The 19,683-nt window shown below is 42.3% G+C and overlaps 1 protein-coding gene, 1 long non-coding RNA gene and 1 other non-coding gene across 7 annotated transcripts in view; 2 read left to right on the top strand and 1 right to left on the bottom strand.

Moving 5' to 3' along the window:
• Positions 1-1,064: 1,064 nt before the first annotated feature.
• LOC144304238 (uncharacterized) overlaps positions 1,065-19,683 on the bottom strand; it is a 24,709-nt gene continuing 6,090 nt past the window's right edge. For 2 of the 4 annotated variants that reach the window (XR_013371179.1, XR_013371176.1), the window contains one exon: positions 13,682-14,055. This is a non-coding gene — a long non-coding RNA (uncharacterized LOC144304238). Of the gene's footprint in view, positions 2,114-7,599; positions 7,658-11,225; positions 11,332-13,681; positions 14,056-19,683 lie in introns of those variants that run through there. The other 2 variants (XR_013371177.1, XR_013371178.1) reach the window with 2 other exon arrangements.
• The window catches only part of LOC144304237 (placenta-specific gene 8 protein-like), a 26,787-nt gene continuing 13,190 nt past the window's right edge, over positions 6,087-19,683 (top strand). Inside the window, exon 1 of one of the 2 annotated variants that reach the window (XM_077882741.1) lies at positions 6,087-6,370. In XM_077882741.1, coding sequence (XP_077738867.1) covers positions 6,124-6,370 — 247 coding nt within the window. In that variant the 5' untranslated portion in view covers positions 6,087-6,123. Of the gene's footprint in view, positions 6,371-8,655; positions 8,814-19,683 lie in introns of those variants that run through there. The other variant, XM_077882742.1, reaches the window with a different exon arrangement.
• LOC144304432 (small nucleolar RNA SNORA18) lies at positions 18,082-18,213 on the top strand. The gene has a single exon (XR_013371344.1). It is a non-coding gene; the product is annotated as a small nucleolar RNA SNORA18 (small nucleolar RNA).

Below are 19,683 nucleotides of genomic sequence, written 5' to 3'. Positions count from 1 at the left end.
TCATGCTGTGCAGTCTCATTTCCCAGAAGGTTCCTCCTGGGTTTCAGAATGACTCACTGCAAAACTCCTTCAGATATCTGCTCAAATGCCACTGCCCCGACTACTCTTTCAAACACTCACAGCCCCCCTCCTACACTTCCCATTCCCTTCCCGACATTATTGTTCTGGGCGATGAGCTTTACAGGGGCAAGAATTTTCCCTGTTTCCTTCCCTTCTGCTTCCCTAGCTCCTGCAGCCGCCTGTGGCAGAGCAGGCAGGCGGTTCAGTAAGTCAGCGAATGAACCAACGGCGACTCTCCACGGACACCCTAACCCTCTGGCCTCACTAAATGTCTATCGCAGTTGTGGCAACTATGATTTCTGTCTTATCAGACCTACAATTCATCTACTAAGTGTGTGCAGTGTGACTTGAACCAGGGGACAAAGAAATACATTCCCTTTCTGTTTTAACAGAAATGAATTCCTTCCGGTGTTAGTGTGAACTTTTGCAACTGTGTCTTGTGAGTACTTTCCTGTCAACTTTTTCTACGTGTCAATATGGGGAAAGAGAGGAATGTAGATAGAAGTCAGTTTTTCGGGGAATCCCTGGGTGGCTCAGTGGCTTGGCGCCTGCCTTCGGCCCAGGGCGTGATCCTGGAGACCCGGGATTGAGTCCCACATTGGGCTCCCTGCATGGAGCCTGCTTCTCCCTCTACCTGTGTCTCTCATTAATAAATAAAATCTTAAAAAAAAAAAAAAAAAGAAGTCAGTTTTTCAAGATTTGCATCCAGTCACACAGCACTTTTCTCCTCATACAGATGAGAGAGATGCCCTGCCCTTGCTTACAGTAATGCTAACAGCATAGGTGATGGGCCCTGTGTCATTTCTCCACCCAGGGGCTAATTCTAATTTTTTTTTAAAGATTTTATTTATTCATGAGAGACACAGAGACAGAGAGAGAGACACAGAGACAGAGAGAGACACAGGCAGAGGGAGAAGCAGGCTCCACGCAGGGAGCCCGACGTGGGACTCGATCCCGGGTCTCCAGGATCACACCCTGGGCCGAAGGCAGCGCTAAACCGCTGAGCCACCCAGGGATCCCCGCTAATTCTAATTTTTGCTTCACCCTCACCCTGAGTGTATTCAAACAGACACACTTCACAGTGTGTGTTTCCCAGACTGTGAAGACACTGACACCAGTTTCAGCTGGTCTGGGTGGGGATCCGACTTTCTACCCGCAATTCTACTGAACCCACCTGTGCGGTAACTGAACCCTCCTGCAGAACAAAACAAGCTTGAATGTGGCTGCAGCCAACATACCTAAGGACATGGTCCTGAAACCTAGTTTTCAGAGGAAAATAAAGTGTGTGACGCCTTCCACTCCCCCACCCTCGCCGCAGCTGACGTGAAGTTCCTGTGTATTATTCTAGCAAAGCACGTGTTTGCTCCTAGCGTGTGTGGTGGCTTGTGATCTTCTGACTCCCCGCCCCAGAGTCAGCTCAGGAGAGGACTGGCTGTCTTGGATCACATTCACTACAGTATACTGGATGCCTCCTAGCTCAGGAAGTGCTTGATAAATATGTGTCTTGATGACCAGGCCGCTGACAACCTTCTACAGCTGCAGTCAACATATGTGGGAACATCTGAAAGAGCACCGCATTTGATCCGAACCCTTGACTTTCTCAGCTTTGCGACTCTGGAAGAGTTACCCAGCCTTTCTGAGCCTTTATTTCTCCATCTATCTCTATCATTATAAGGATGATAAAAATACTATCCTCTAGGGCATTTCTAAGTACCAAATGTGATTACGAGCTTGAAAGTACTTTGTAGATACTCCATGGACATCAGCCAAAATCAGTGAAGTGGTCAACATTTTAGCGTTGGGATTATAAAAGAACTTTGTGGTGGAAAATAAGACAAGTAATCCCTCACTCATTTTTGCTTCTTAAAGCATCCGGCATCATTGCCCTGGCTTCCTTTATAGAAACTTTGTACTGCATCGTCTCCAGGTGTGGTTTTCTCTTTTTCTTCTGCGTTCTTGGACTCTATCCTTCCAGCTGTCTTTGCTCTCTTACCTTTCTCCTGCATTCACTCAATATTTCTGGAGGGACTGCAGTGCGCCAAGCAACATACTCCTAGTAGGAAGCAAAACAGGTGTACAGGCTGCTCTGTTGGGGTTGTTAAAAAGAAAACAAGCCCAACAGGCCCAAGATAGAGTCACCTATGCCAGACCAAGTCACCAAACTGAGGCTAAGAGTTCAGCATGACTGCAGTTTCAAAGTCCACTGGAAGTGTAATTTTAACTGCTCCGTAAGGAATGTTCTGGTAAGCCCCAAAAACGCAATCTGTCAAATACGCCCTCCAGATCCCATAGAGGAAGCTGAGGTAATCCACATGATGAAATCCCTGTTCTTCCCCCCTTCAAGTAATACTAACAGAATAGATGAAAGGGGGATGCCTGGGTGGCTCAGTGGTTGAGCATCTGCCGTCAGTTCAGGGCATGATCCGGGGGTCCTGGGATCGAGTTCCGCTTAGGGCTCCCCATGGGGAGCCTGCTTCTCCCTCTGCCTATGTCTCTGTGTCTTTCATGAATAAATAAGTAAAATCTTTAAAAAAAAGAAGAAGAATAGATGAAAGGGACCATGACTGAAAAAGTTCTATCTTTTCTTTTCCCTGGGAGGTTATTAAAACTTTCCTTTTTTTTACAACTCCTCAGAGCATTGCTCTACTTACTAGGTGGGTTACCACCAGATTCATGAATTGTTTAATAAAGGGAATTCAAGCTTCAGATTTCCTCCATCAAATTGTGTTTTTCCACAGGTGTGGATCAAGTCATCACCGCCAGGTCTGGACTTGCAGTAACAGCTCTCCACAGGGAACCCGGGGCCATGCCTAGGGAGACAGAAGGCCACGGAGGCAAAGATCTGAAGGAGGAGTCTATTCAGTAAACTTTTGGAGTCATTTTCATTAGAGTTTGACTGAGTTATCTTCTTACTATTTTTATCCTATTATTTTTCTATGTATACCGTTAATTTCAACTTTTACCTTTATTTATTAATTGAAATTAATCCAATTTCCTGATTGACTTTTTTGACATTTTAAGATGAATATTTAGTTCTTTTATTTTTTGGTCTTACTTTTAAATCGCTAAGGCATCTTGAAACTCTGAATGTTCCTTTTAGTATTACTTTCAGGATCCCTTAGGTCTCAAGAAAAAGTAGTTTGCTTTTCATTGGTTTCTAGAGAATGAATGGATTCCCATTTCTTTTCTCTTTAATCCAAGACTTGCCTCGGAGTTTGTGCCTTCACTTCCAACTATTTAAGGCTTTTAGATCACATTCATCATGTACCTTTAATTTTTCATTTTTATGAAAAATCTGTCTTTATGTGTGGCAGGTAAGAAATCCTTATATGTGTTATCTCAAGTTATTTGATTATATTATTTGGTTCATCTGAATAAAGTTTTGACTGTTAAAACATTGTGTTACTTGTTGAGTTGAATGATTATTTTGATGATGAATTCTGGATGATTGGGAGCAAGGTATTTTGAAATCTCTCATTAATTGTACAAGGTCTCCTTCCTGTCTTTATGTATTTAGCTGCTATGTTCTTTGATATCTCCCTTGACTGTTTTATCTTCTTTAGTATTTGTGCCTTTTATAACTGCAGACAAATGTTCCCTACACTCTAAGTGCTATTAGCCTGAAGTTCTACTTTGTCTGAGATTAATGTTACCGCTCCCGCTTTCATTTGTCTTCATTGGTCCAGAGTCTCTTTGCTCACCATTTTATCATCATCTTATTTGAAGTATGAATCAATATATCCAATGGGCCATATCTTTGCATGAATGCTTTTCTAGGACTTTAAACCTTAGCCCACTGAGTTCATCATTTCCTCCCTAAAACCCTTTTTTCTTCTTTCTTTTCCATCTTGGTCATGATGGAAAGCTCTTGTTTCACTTGTTTGTTCTTTTTTTTTCTTAAAGATTTTATTTATTTATTCATGAGAGACACAGAGAGAGAGGCAGAGACACACACAGGCAGATGGAGAGGCAGGCTCTCTGCAGGGAGCCTGATGCAGGACTCAATCCTGGGACCCTGGGGTCACAACCTGAGCCAAGGCAGCCGCTCAACCACTGAGCAGCCCAGGTGCCCCTCACTTGTCTGTTCTGATGGAGTATCCAGATCCCCTTTGGCGGCCAGTCCCTCCCCTTGCCCAGCCTGGGAGCTCTGCATGGTGTTTCCTTTTTTTTTTTTTTTTTTAATTTTTATTTATTTATGATAGTCACATACAGAGAGAGAGAGAGAGAGAGGCAGAGACACAGGCAGAGGGAGAAGCAGGCTCCATGCACCGGGAGCCTGACGTGGGATTCGATCCCGGGTCTCCAGGATCGCGCCCTGGGCCAAAGGCAGGCGCCAAACCGCTGCGCCACCCAGGGATCCCTGCATGGTGTTTCCTTGTGCCCACTTCAGGATGGGCAAGTGATTGCCACTGGACAAGTAGACATCACCTTCTACTAGCCTTAGAGACCCAAACACAACAACCTTAGTACAAATAGGTCCAAAGAGATAGTGGCTGTTTTTCAGAAGAGGCTCTTTAGAGCTCAGACTTGGAAACCAGACTGCTGGCTCAAATCCTTCCTCTGTCTCTCATTTGCAGCTTCAGGCTAGTTACTTAATCTGCCTCAGTTTTCCTACCTACCTCATTCTTGTGAAAATTACAAGTATCAATTTATGTAAAAAAAAAAAAAAAAATTAAGGGATCCCTGGGTAGCTCAGCAGTTTAGCGCCTGCCTTTGGCCCAGGGTGTGGTCCTGGAGTGGGATCGAGTCCCATGTCAGGCTCCCGGCATGGAGCCTGCTTCTCCCTCTGCCTGTGTCTCTGTCTCTCTCTCTCTCTCTCTGTCTATCATAAATAAATAAATAAATAAATAAATAAATAAATAAATAAATAAATAAACTTTTTTAAAAAAATTAGAAGAGGGGGTACCTGGCTGGCTCAATCTATAGAGCACGCGACCTTTTATCTCAGCGTTGTGAGTTCTAGCCCCACGTTGTGTGTGGAGCCAACTTAAAAAAAAATTAGAACAGTAGTTATAATACAGTGTGCAGATATGGATGTTAACTATTGTCAATTTTTCGTGCCCCAGGACCTGGGAGGACAACAGTCCAGGGCATGTGAATTCTGAGCAGAAGTGTAGTCAGCATGAAGAAGAGGGGAGGCAGTGGGAGGACAGACCAGGCCCTTCACAGAGGTGAGCCCTGCAACAAGTTGGTCCCAAAGCTGGTCATGCCCAGGATTTTTCAGACAGTAGGCAATGAATCCCCTTTTTGTTTAATATTCTGTGACTAAGTCAGAAAACCTTAAATTATACAACTACTAAGCAAAGTGCCAGGCCAGTAGCTTCGATTGCCCCCTCTCCCTCACTGCACACATGCTATGTGGCAAGTCTACATGGCCTCCTTCCTCAATTTGTTCTCATTATGATGCCTTTTCTCCACTTCCCTAACTCAGGATTGAAGAAAGAAAATCGGTGTTTGCGAATACCGGCTACATACTTAGAGACTGTGAGGACATGTTCACTTTTGAATCCTGAAAATAGCCCTGTGAGGAATCAGAAGCTCAGAGACACTGACTAACTAGTCCAAGGCCACACAGCCTTGGTGATTCTAGCTCCAGAGGCCACACTTAGCGCCACTCTGCCATACTGTCTGGATAAATACTTGCTGGGTGGCTAACCCCAGGAGCAGGACCTATGGAATTCATTGCAAGCAGTCCTCCACATGGCCCAGACCAGTGGTTATTTAGTCCCTTTTGACTAAATGGCAATGACCTTGAAAATGGCAATGACCCTAATGTAGTTCACTCATGTCAGACATCACACACAGCCGCCCTGACTATGTTTCTCAGGGAACTGGTCATCTATCACTAAATCTACCCATCCTCAGCCCCAAAGCTTGCTGAGCCCTTTTGCAGAGAGAGAAGCAACAGAAGCGAGGTTGTGGCCATGCCACTTCCTTTAATCAATCATGAAAAGACTAGCAAATGGCCTGGTAGTTTTCCCAGCATGAATTCACACACACGTACACACATGCATGCATACAAACAATCCAGGCTGCCAATCTATCTTGAAAATACATCATTCCATGGAGACTTTCCTGAATAGTCCTGTAAAACTATCTCCACCTCTATTCCTTGGCTCCGCACGTTGTCCAATAGAATGTTTATTGCTTGTTCTGTGGTCACACTCTCTTAGTTCCTTAAAATCCACTGAGTTCACAGGGGGACTTTTGCCATCTACCAGGATTCTCCTACCACCCCCTCCACTCAGCCAGCCACTGCTCTTCCTTTGGCTCTGCCTCAAGGAGGCCCTTCCTGCCCACCCTGTTCAAGGTAAGCCTCCTTCTTACTACCCCATTATTCAGAATCTCAGCCCCTTGACAATTTTCTTTGAGACTCTTAGAACAACGTGCAACTATAGTGTCCATTTGTAGGTTTACTTAGGTCTTAATTTGTTTTTGTCTGTTTGTTTTTAAAGATTTATTTTTTATTCATGAGAGACACAGACTGAGCGAGAGAGGCAGAGACACAGGCAGAGAAGCAGGCTCCTACAGGGAGCCCAATGTGGAACTCGATCCCGGATCCCGGGATCATGGCCTGAGCCGAAGGCAGGCACCCAACTGCTGAGCCACCCAGGCATCCATACTTAGGTCTTATTTGTGTTTCCATGTGTTTTTCTTTTGTCTTTCTTCTTTATTAGAATGAAGCCAAATAGGGGCACATCTCTTGCTGTGACTATCAAGTGGTGAAAACATATACTAATATATGAAACGATTGAAATGAAACACTTTTGTGCTGGGCACATACCAGTTCCTAAATAAATCACAGTCTTTTTGATTAAGAGATTTGCCCAAGAGCCACCCAGTTAGTGGCCTAGAACTGGTGACCTCTTACTTTGTAAGATGCTAATGATATTTTCTATACAGACTGTTCAGTTGTCTCACTTTCCAGGCCGTGAGCTCTTCCAGGACAGGGAAGTGGCCTATGTACACAGTGGTTATTGCTCACACGCATTTATTATACGGATGCCTGGGGGGCTCAATCGGTGAAGCGTCTGACTCTTGATTTCAGCTCATCACAATCTCAGGGTCCTAGGATGAAGCTCCTGCATCGGGCTCCCTGCTCAGCGAGGAGTCCTTGTCTCCCTCTCCCTCTACCCTCCCCCTTCTCTCTCTCTCAAATAAATAAATAAACACATCTTTATTTTATTTATTTTAAAGATTTTATTTATTCATGAGAGACACACAGAGAGAGGCAGAGACACAGGCAGAGAGAGAAGCAGGCTTGTCACAAGGAGCCTGATGTGGGACTCAATCCCGGGATCAGGATCACGCCCTGAGCCAAAGGCAGACACTCAACCACTGAGCCACCCAGGCGTCCCAATAAATGTATCTTTAAAAAACAGAAGCATGTATCCTACTGATAGTGAATTTTCCACTTAATGGTACATGTGCATGTGAATAGTCTAGGCAAGTGTTCCTGGGAGAGAGGTGAGCACTCAAGAACCCCTTTCCGCTTACCTGGTGCCTCCCCCACCAGCTCCCTCTGTACACACGTCTCACCTGGGGGAACAGAAAGCAGTCTGAGGGATGTGAGGCATTCAGCTCTTCTGTTCAAACCCTATGAAAGAAAATACAACTTGCTAGGGCCACACTGATAGGAATGAAGGACACTTTAACCTCTGCTAAGCTAACTCCTTTTTAGTGGGCAGTCCGGAAGCAATTGAGGTTTTATTTATTTTTTTTTAATTTTTTTTATTTACTTATGATAGGCACACAGTGAGAGAGAGAGAGAGGCAGAGACACAGGCAGAGGGAGAAGCAGGCTCCATGCACCGGGAGCCCGACGTGGGATTCGATCCCGGGTCTCCAGGATCGCGCCCTGGGCCAAAGGCAGGCGCTAAACCGCTGCGCCACCCAGGGATCCCGCAATTGAGGTTTTAGACGCAGTATCGTGTATCTATGTGCCTGTCTAACGATTTGATAAGTGAGACAGTTCCCCTTCCATTCCCCTGCCCAATTTCGAAGAACTGCCTTTTCCTGTCCCGAGTTTCTGTTAAATCCCTCCTCTTGCTTTCTAACCCTGCTCAGGCCCTCTGCACCCTTCACTCACTTGTAGAATTGCTCCCACAGTGAGCTCCTTGATGTCGGTCTCACCTGTGAGAACCCACTCTCCACACTGGCACCAGGTGAGTGGTATTGAAATGCCACTGGCCACATCCGCACTCTGTCCCCTTACCCTTCACTAACTCCTCTTGTCCGAGCCACCCAGCCCCTTAGCTTGGAACCTAAGTCCCAACAACCTGGCCAGAAGGAAGGTGGCCTATCTCTCTAGCATTTCTGAGACCTCAGACCAGCTGCCCACCGCTTACTTTTAAACACATACCATGCCCCTTAAGTGCCTTAGGGAGTGGAAAAAGTAGAGAAACCCTAAGTAAATGAACAAAATTTGGACCTTCATAAAACGTGTTTCTGCCTAATCATAAATAAATCTCGCTGTCTAAGGGCGCGAGGTTTGTCAGGCAAGTATCACAGAAAATAAATATAGTGAGATAAAATGCATTGTGCATTTTCTTAAATAGAAAAACAGTGGCCTCCAAGGCAGTAGAGACAACTAGCTTTCTTTCCTCCTGTCCCACCTCCTGACTTTCCCCACCCCTAACCCCACCCTTGCCAGCTACTACAGCACAAGGCTGCAGCCTCCAGCCAAGCAGTCGTACCCCTGGGGCTTCTCCTGCTTGGCCTGGGCTGCTGGCCTCTGTAGTTAACCAGAGTGGGGTGAGTATTACTGCAATACAAAATAATACCTTTCCGTTGTGTAACCTTTTGTCTTTCCCCTCTTCTTTCAAAAGAAAAAAAAATATTTAAAAAATAAACGATAGAACCAGTAAAATCTTACCGTGTAATTAATACAGGCCAGGGCAGAATTGAGTGGTACATATTCATCATTTGCCTCATTGAGTTTCTTGGGTTGTTTTTTGTTTTTTTTTTTAAGCCCGTAAGTCTGCAGCATGCGGTTGTCTTTTAAATTCAACTTGGCAGTAGTGATTCTTAAGAGCCGAGGTAAATTGTAGCCTGTTTCTTTAAAACGTGCTACTAGAGATGCATTTTTAAGAGGGAAAAAATGTTCTTGATCATTAAAGAAGAAATCTTCGCATCACCATGAAGACTGATGTGTTTAAACAGAATATTTTAAATATTAAGTTGCTTCTAGAAAGTGTCTTATTTGCCATTGGTTTCAGGATTTGCTGTTGGAATTAGTTTTGCTGGTAGGGAGGCACGATTTCTACTTTCAGTCACCTTGAAGCTTATTATTATCTTATTGTCAGAATTAATGCTAAATGTCTCTGTTTTTATAAAATAAAAACAAGTGATCTGGCCACTTGTTACCTTTCCCAATTTGTTACATTGTTATTATCACCAATAATACCAAGTCGGCTTTCAGTATTTTCCTTGTTGAGGGAATGATTAGCTTTTCTCACCTACATGATTTAACGGAAGAGGAAAAAAGAAGCTTTTTTTTCCCTCCCTCTTTTGTCCAGACCCCTAAGGCTAGCACATTTCTTAAAAATGGCTGTTACAAGGGAGGTGGGGGTCGGGAGGTGGTATTGCTGACATCTAGATGTCTAGTCTAGAGACTTTACAATCATGTGTATGAAACTTAACAGTTTCTATATTCATGAATTTGTTCATTTTTCAAAAAAAAAAAAAAACAGCCATTGAGCATCCAGGCACTGTGGTGGGATTAAAAGTGGAATGGCCAGCACCAGCAGAGCTGTGACCCTGACTCCAATAGGGGAGAAGGACCTGGAAACAGCTGACCTGATGGGCGTCTCTAGACATCTTAAATGTACTGGAAAATGTACTTAACGGTGTACTACAGGTCTACACCCTTTCATATGTAAATCAGCGTCAAGGCCAATATAATTATGAATATTTCCCTCAAGGATTTGCATTCATTTCAGCAGGAAGACTAAATATTTTTCTAAAATTTTCTCTCATTTATTTTACTTTATTGCCCTAGCTTTATTGATGCCCTAAGGAAATGCTTAGTTTACCTCCTGGGAGGTAACTGACCTTAAGAGCACTTCAATGTGTTAGCAAAATGTGGAGGAAGCCCAGCAGCCTGAACTGGCATCCCATATAGCCATCAGTTTTATTGAGAAATTAGCACTGAAGATTGCATTGAAGCTCACTTGAGTTTAACTTGGGGGAGTGAAAATGGAGACAAATGTGTGTGAAATTAATGGATGATGCTTTTGGTGTACAGACCATGCTCTAGAAAAGTATATCTGGAAGATTTTGAGAAAAAAAAATTATAATCAAGTGTTTGTATAGTCTGCTGCCTTTTGCCTGAACTAAATTTGTCAACATGTAAATGTTTCATGGTCACCAGTAACTGTATTTTCATGGAAGTTTTGAGATCTATTTATACCAAGTAGAGCACTCAAAACGGTTTTGCTGTTTTCTGATAAAGTATTGGATGGGTCCTGGTCACGTTCTATTTATTTATTTTTTAAAGATTTATTTATTTATTCATGAGAGACACGGAGAGAGAGGCAAAGACATAGGCAGAGAGAGAAACAGGCTCCCGGCCAAAACCCTGGGATCACACTATCACACTCTGAGCCCAAGGCAGATCTTCAACCACTGAGCCACCCAGGTGCTGCCCCAGCCCTACCCCCCCCCCCCCCGCCGACCCCCACCCCGGTCAAGTTTTAAATTTAAGATACCACCCAAAACTCAATAGCCTGCAAGCTTTGATAGTTGACTTTATGGCTAAGGACCAGCACTATCTTAGCCCTCTTTACTTCCATTACAATGGGGAAGATAAGGGTGAGGGAGACTCTTCCACTTACTTAAAGTAAAACAAAATTTAACATCACGTAACAAACTTGATTGTTTACCCAAAACTAACTAACTAACTAACTAACTAAATAAATAAATAAATAAATAAAGTTTGGTGGAGATGTTCTGTACTGAAATGGATATGGCTATTGGCTGTAGTGACTTCCCTGGTAAAGGAGCTTTGGCCCACATTAGTAAAAAGGGCAAGTAATTCCGATTCAGATATGAATCACAGCAATATTTAAAATATAATGCTATGCTTCATAGGTCTTCCAGTTCTTGTAGCCAAAATATTATCTGAGATATCTATGGGACTGCTGCAGTGTGGGTGTGACCAGATACCAGATAGGCTAAGCATGGGAGAGCCAAGCCCTGTGCAAGTCCAGGAGGTGGTGATACCCTCTTCTTTTGGGATTCCTCTCTGCTGAGCTCCTACTGGAGACGAGTTCTAGAAAGGATATGAGGAGAGAAAGAACGAAGGCAAGACAGGAGTCTGGGGAAATAGACCATTGCCTAAGTGAGGGATCTGGGTTTAGGTGAGGGATTTCAGGATATTTGCATATGAATTGGGACTTTTAAGTTAACTCAAAGATTGATTCACTCAGTAATATTTCAACCTTTAATTCTACAGACAGAAATAAATTGTGGGATGAGCTGGAACAACTCCAATTAAATTCTTTTTTTTTTAGAGAGAAAGACCCTCTCTTTTTTTTTTTTTTTTTTTTTTTAAGGTTTTATTCATTCATAGAGACAGAGAGAGAGAGAGGCAGAGACACAGGCCGAAGGAGAAGCAGGCTCCACGCGGGGAGCCTGACGTGGGACTCGATCCCAGGTCTCCAGGATCAGGCCCTGGGGTACAGGCGGCGCTAAACTGCTGTGCCACCGGGGCTGCCCCCTCTCTGTCTTTTTTACACCAACTCCAGAGTCATTAACTAATCAGATAATGATTCTGAGCTGGAGCACAATGATTGAATGCCACTTCTCAAAGAGATGAACGCTTGCTCCCCGAGTGTCAGAAACAGCAAGTGGAGCAGCCTTCTCTACACTGTTGGAGAAATGGATTTATTGCCATATTTAGGAGAATATTCCTTAAAAAACATGGTCCTATCCGCAATTTTTTTTTTTTATTGGACTACAGGTAAGGATGTATGTCACAAGTTTCAATAAGGTTAACTTTGTATGGTGGATTAACAGATTTTTTTTTTCTTTTGATGTTTTTGTGCTTTTTAGGGTGTCTTCATTGAACATTCTATTTTGGCTACATTTTTATAATTACACGTGTTTGCAGTCAAAATTTAAGTGGTAGGGGAAATTTGAATTGAGAGGAAATGTGTTTTATTTTTGTGTACAAGTCTTAAGGCTCCACTATTTCAATACTCAAATTTATCATTTTGGCTAGGCTTTCTTTAATACACTGATTTTCAACCCTCACCACACCTTGGAGTCACCTGGGAAGCATTAAACATATCCTCTCCTCTCGCCCAGACTAATGGGTCAGAATCACAGTGGACCCAAGTGGTTGGTGTTTTTAAAAGGTCAACTCTTTATGCTATGATTCCACGTTGCAATTCTTTGATCTCCATAGTACTGACCAGGATGTTAGTTACTTAAAATTGGACTCCAAGGGTGTTTTACTGCCTTCTTCTATTGTCACAGGGGGTAGGCTTTGCTAACACCTGATATAAGCATTTTCCAGGTTCTATGGTGTACAACTTTGGGACTTTGATCACTCCTATGATCACATGCAATTCATAAGTACATGCAGAAGAGGTATCTCTTAGCGTAACACTATCTGCTTCTTTTAAATGATCATCTAAATGCCAGTTGTAGCCTGTGTTGGCCATTCTTCCTTTCTCAACTTCACTATCGGTTACTTGGTAAAGCAGGCCCAGAACTTGTATCTGAGGAAAACATAGGCTTTCTTACAGATATACCTTTATCTTATCTCCATGTTGAGTTAGGATAGCCGTTAGCTCCCTCCGTGCTACACTAGGGTGCCTTCTATTCAGATGTGTGGCCTGACTGCATCATTTAATTTTTATAACAATACATTTGCTTTATATCCCTTTCCTGCTGCATATCTGTTCTTATGCATAATAAGCAGCCCTCATGGAGAATCTAAACTCTGGTTCTCACCAAAGACTTCCAATTCAGACCCATTGCTGCCCAATTTTTATCAAGTCCTAGCTGGTGAAAATATTACTCATGGAGGGTTGCCCAAGAATATACATCCACGTGTCTCTCTGAACAATCTACATTTTAAATCTGATTTTTTAATCCTGGATCATCCAGATGATCAGAGATAAGCAGTTCGCTGGGATCATTTTAGCTGCTCATAGATTGCCTTCAGTGATTCTGCTCCAGCATTGTGATTTAACCGTATATTAGGAAATATGTTCGTGAAAGTCACAGTTCTGTTTAGAGATACTGTTAAAGACTTGGACCACCACATGTCATATATCATCTCCTTTTTTTTTTTTTTTTTTGAGGACCTTGATGAGAAATTTCTCTAGCTATCAATATGTTTTTCTTTTATAGACATAGTCAATTTCCTAAATGTTTGCATGCCCTCTGCTTTGCCTGGCAGGAAGCCCAGAACCTCATATGCAGCCCATGTCCAGCACTGTATGGGAACCTTAAAGGACATGCTAAATTTGCTCAGACTTTATTTTCCCTGTGACAAATTTCCTTTTTTTCTTTTTTTCTTTTTGTATCTTGTTATATATGTAAGTTTGTGAGCTGCTCAAATCTTCTTAAGAACAAGATGAAGGTATGAGTAAGTTTCTCAGTCTTGACACTGTTGGGCCAAATACTTTATTGTTGGCAGGAATGGGGGATTAAGTGGGGGATTTGGAAGGAAGAATGGGGGGGGGGTGCATCCTTGACCTCCATCCACTGGATGTCAAGAGTAGTTCCTGGTACTGGGAAAGTACCTTTCACATGACAGATTTATCTACAGCTTTTAGGGAAGAAGGGCAAGAAGAGGTCAAAATGACCTTCAAGCTTTTGCCATTTTCTCAGCCTCCTTAATACATTCAACATGCTAAGCTGCCATATTTTAGGGTAATATATCCTGAAGCCCAATACTTACTTAGTATTTTCTAGGCTATGTGCAAGTCACTGTCTTTGGGGGACCCAGATGACTGAAACCCACTTACACCCTCAGAAAAACCTGCAAATGAAAAAAAGAAAACAAAGAAAAATATAAGTGCTCAGTTTGCACATCTCTTAATCTCATATCTGAAGTTAATGTCACTTCTGAGGGCTTTCCCAATGACCCTTGGGAGAAGAGAGTGGAGATACTGCTATTGGCATTTAGAGGAAAGGCAAAAACTGCTATTAGCATTTAAAGAAAAGATAAAAGTGTGGCTAGCACCCAGCATGCTGACTCCCTCACCCAATAGGCTCTCCAGCCCATCATGAGAGTGATGTGCAAGGTTGAACAGGAACAGGCAAATCCAACTTGGAGGATTAGGAATGGCTTCATGGAGGAGGTGGCATTTTAGCTGAGATATTAAAACAGGTAAATAGGAAAACAAGGGACAGGAGCTCACAGCAGGAACAGGATGGAGGGAATGCCTGCAAACTGGTGAGCATTGTGGCCTGACTGGATAAGAGAAAGAAATGGCAGCCAAAGGACTGAAAAAATAGGGTGAGTCCTTGGGCACCCTAAAACTGTTTAGGAACGAACAGGCATTCTTCCCCTAGAGCCATGTATGCCTGACAGCAGATTAACAATTTTAAGACAAAAGTAGCAAAGAAGCTGAATGAATTAGTTGATGGCAGAGTGAGAAGAGACCTGGGAGGATCCAGTGTATTCTATGGTTTTTGTCACCAATCCTCGCCTCAGTTAAATGTTTTAGTGAGCACAAACCTTTACTTCCTTGACAAAAGTAGGATAAAGGACTCCCCCGGTGTCAGAAAAATTCCCAGTTGAGGACTATCAAATATACAAATACTCCTGAGAGGGCTCTGAATTTAAGGATTACCAAGCATGAGCACCATTTTTAACCAAAGGGAAAATGTTTTGAAGTGGCTTTTGGTGATAGAAATGATTTAGCTTCAATTAGGAAATGCCATAACTTCAATGATGCACAATTGTTTTTAAACTTACATGTAATATAGTTTTCATTGTTTTGGCTAAAATTTCAGAAATAATGTGATTGGTGGTATATTAGTCAAGGATCCTATTATGATACAGGCAATACTGCATTCTGTAGGTGATCCAGATAACTGTCTCCAGATACAGATCAGACCCAGGACTAACAGCAGGCTTGCTGTGATGCTTCTGGGTGGGGAGAAGCTCAAGAGGGAATTCTTTGGGAGGAGCAGGATCTGAGTGTATCTGGGGAGGCAGGGTAGACTAGAAGCCAGATACTGGTAAGTGAGGAACCTCCTTTCCCCAGTCCAAGTCTATAAAGAGAAGAGCTATATTCTCAGCTAAGGCCTAACATGGGGGCTTCAGTAAATTGGGCAGAATGCCCAGCTCCCACTATTCCATCACCCTGGGCAGTGACCAGAGGCTTTTTGTTTCAGATATTATTTAGTTTAGATTAAGAAATGTCATTTTTGGGGGGCACCTGGGTGGCTCAATTGGTTGAGCATCTGCCTTCAGCTCAGGGCGTGATCCTGGAGTCCTGGGATCGAGCCCCACATCAGACTCCCTGCATGGAGCCTACTTCTCCCTCTGCCTATGTCTCTGTCTCTCTCTGTGTGTCTCTCATGAATAAACAAACCTTTTTTTTTTTTTTAATTTATCTTTTCAACCATGCATAAATAATCATTTTTAAATTTCCTGGTTTGGCTAAAATTTCAGAAATGACTTTGTAGAAGAGGAAAAATATGTTAACCTCTATCCTTCCAAATTCTTGACTAGGGGCCCTGAAAGAAAAGACAGATTAAGGAGAGAAAAACAAGAAAACAAAGAAAAACAAACAAAAAAAGATTACACATATATCTCATATACATGGGAGGTATGCAGGAAAATGAGTAACTCTCAGAAGTGGCTTAGAATTCAGACTTAAGGATGGCACTTGATGTGAAGAGCACTAGGTGTTATACTATATGTTGGCAAATTGAACTTCAATAAAAACAAATGAAAACAAAAAAGAATTCAGGCTTAAACCAGCTTTAGCTAAAGGCACTGGACAGAAAATGTGGGGGAAGCCAGTTATGAGAAAGGGAGCAGGAAAATAAAGGCTTGTCATGCAGATTTAAATCCATACTTTTTCCATTGATGAGTCTCTTGTGGTATAGAGTCATCCCTCTACTCCTGATAGGAGAGGGGGGCACTTACAAATGGATATTTTTTCCCTTATAAATGTAAATTACCTTAAAGGATAAGTTTGACTCTGTTTTCAGAGCTTCTCCTATGTGTGCTGTTTCTCAAAATAATGGATTCAGAATAACTCTTATGCCATAAAGGCATATTTTAGAATGGCATTTTCTGGTCTATACACAACATGTACAGAGGCAGAGTCCCCATGTGTTGCAGAGATTGCAGAATTCTGCTTGCGATGCAAGGTGGTAGGACAACTGGTTCCAGATGCAGACTCAATCCCTGCACTAAAAGATAGGCCTGCTGGAGGCTGGTTGGGGGCTGAAGAAGCTCAAAGTGACTCAAAGCGGGGCCTTCCCAATTGACTTTATTTACTTTGCTTTTCCAGAAACGGGTTGCCTACAACCCATGGAATGGTCTGGTAGGCAGCTGAAAGCCAGAAGGAAATGGACAGAGGAGAAAGGAGGGATGGAAATAGAGGGAATGAGGAGCCTGGGGAAACCCAAGGAGAGTAATAGCCATTTGGTGGATCCCATCAGCATAGCTGAGACTGGTTGAGAGAAATGGAGCCCATGCAGGCCCTGGGGCCAGTCAGTGGGACTCCTCTAAAGATAGGACCTGGAAGATAGGACTTGGTAGGTTGGAAGAGTATGGACTTTGGATTCAGCTCACCTGCCTGGGCACCTGGCTATGCTGCTCCAGGTATTTGGTTTCAAATTAGGAGAAAAGATTGTTATGGGGCTAGAATCTCATCATGTACCTAAGATTGCTTAAAATGGAAACTAGCAGTAGAAACTGCTCAAGAAATTTCAGTTTCCTTCCTTTAACCATAAGTAAAGCAATTGCATTCCCAGAGGAAATGCTCTTGTAAGAATTTAGATAGAAATCATAAATCATGGCCACCGTTAGTGTCCTTTGGCGTCTGCTCATTCCCTGGGGGATGGGAGACAGCTTCCTGCACAACTTAGGAAATCTCCATTGTTTTTGGCCTCCCTCATGCCAGTTCCATTCCTGTAAATTGGGAGGCAGAAACTGCCACCATATTTTCTAATTTCAAAGTTATTCCCCAAACCCTCCAGATAAATGCAGGATGCCCAGTTAAATTTGAATTTCAACTAAAGAATGAAAAATGTTTTAGTATTAGTATGTCTCAAATATTGCTTAGGACTTATTATTCAAATTTAACAATCTTCTTTATTTTTTCCTAAATATGGCAATTCTATTTAATCATTTAACCATAATTTCTGTTTTTCTCAGTCTTAAGCCTAGGCTTCCACTTCCCAGATGCTGGTAGCACTCTATGGGTAAAAAGAAAGATGATGGCATCACCAGGTATTGACAAGGACATGAAGCAAATGGAACTCTCATCCATTACTAATGGGAATGTAAATTGGTACCACCATTTGACAATACTGTTTGGCATTATCTACCAACCCCAGGACCCAGCAATTCTATTTCTAGGTGTAGACACAATAGAAATACATACCTGACCCACCTAAAGATATGTACAATAATGTTCATAGCACTACTGTACCATTCCTAATAGTCCAAACTGGAAACAATACAATGGTAGCATGGATGAATAAGTTGTGTTATATCTATATGATGATTTATTATATGTCAATGAGAATAAATGAATTATTGCTACATGGTTGCATCTCACAATCCTAATTTTGAGCAAAAGAAGCCAGACACAGAAGAACAAATAGTGCATATAATTCAATATATGTAAGGCTCAAACACAGGCAGAGGCAGAGGGACTTTCTAAGAGTAAGGAGGGCTTCTGTGGTGCTGATAATGGACTTCTTAAATCAGGCTGTGATTACAAGAACTGTTCACCATTAAATTCATCAGTAATGCTTATGATTTCTGCACTTCACTGAATGTATATTGCACTTCAGTTAGGAGTTCACCGAAAGAGTTGAGGTATATCCTAATGGGGCTTTTTTTTGTAGACCAACGTGGTTGGAAATGCCTCATTGAGTATACGTGTGGTTTGCTTTATTCACAGAACTATGTGTTAGATCTGTGGGAAAGAACTGTAAGACATCTATCTGCTAAGATGATGTGAAAGACCTAATAGTCACATTTTTAAAATCTTAGATATTTGCATATCCCAACAATCTGTACAATCCTAGGGTGTGATAGTTTAGGGGTGAATATGATTTGAACTCATTCATGTTTAGAAGGTGTCTGAATTGAGAAACAGACAGATCCATCTACTCTGATCCTAAATGTGTCCCTAGAATAAAGAAATTGGATTCTAAAGATTACAGGTGGGGAATTTTTGAAGTGTGTTCATATTTCACTTGAAATCAAAGAAGCCCAACTGAAAGAACTCCGGATTGATAGTGACAACTGTATTGAACAAAAGTTCTTTTTAAAAGGGCTATTCTGAAGATTATGATTCTGACTTTGGAAAAACTACAATGATGGGCAGTGGAAGGAATCACATGTAAAATTCCTTAAATAAAAATTTATTGACTTTAAATTTTAAAAAAAAGAAGTTGGGTGACAGGCACTAATGACATTTGATGGGATGGGATGAACACTGGGTGTTATACACTATGTTGGCAAATTGAATTTAAAAAGTTTTAAAAATAGTAAGTTTATTGAAAGAGAAAAAAATAGAACTGGAGAGTTACACTGTCCACATAGGAACAAGAAGCAGAAGGAAGAGAAAGAGGCAAGTGGTGGAAGGGGAGCAACTGGCAGGATAAGCAGGATTTCAGAATAGGATATGAACCAATCTATGGGGAAACTGGGTAGTGTCATGATCCCTGAGTTCTAGCCTTTGAAACATTGTGAGTAGGAGGCCAAGTGTTAGGTCCCATTCCTTACAAGGACTGCTTGTCTGGCTACTATAGCCTCGGTTTCTATACCCCTAGAAAACCGAATCAAATACCTTTAGAAGCCCTCCAAAAGCTCAGGTGTCATGAGGCTTTTGATGTTTTCTAACCATGTTTCTCACCTTAGCACTGTTGTTGATATTTGGGGATAGAACATTGTTTGCTGTGGGGGCTGTCCTGTGCTTTGCAGGATGTTTAGCAAAGTCTCTGGTTTCCACCCACTAGAATGACAATAGCACCTCACCCTTGATCATGACAACCAAAAATATCTCAAAGCATTGGCAAATGTCCCGGGGGGGCGGGGGGGGCGGAATAATCCTAGTTGTGAACCAGTTAGCTGAACCTGTATGGTGGAACTCTAAAGGACGTTTTTGAGTGACTGCTTTCAAAACACTAAAAATATCTACCTGGATAAAGAAAGACACATGAGCACACACAGACACACAGACACATGACTTAAAAGAAAGCAACATTAGTCACAAACCACCTCCCTGTGGTTCCAAAATTCACCTGGGAAAGGATAACCTAAAATATGCTTACCTTTTCTCCCTGAGCAGGTCTGGCTCACTTTAGCTGGCCAAGGTTCCCGATCCCAGATTGGGTGGAAATAAGCATAACTGCTTTAGAGTCCCAAGAAGTGAATTCAAATCCCAGCCTTGCCACTCTGTCACTG

Source organism: Canis aureus, chromosome 33, assembly GCF_053574225.1.
Source record: "Canis aureus isolate CA01 chromosome 33, VMU_Caureus_v.1.0, whole genome shotgun sequence".
NCBI lineage: Eukaryota > Metazoa > Chordata > Mammalia > Carnivora > Canidae > Canis > Canis aureus.
Note: the sequence above shows the minus strand (reverse complement) of the source record. Positions and strands in the feature narration are given on the sequence as shown.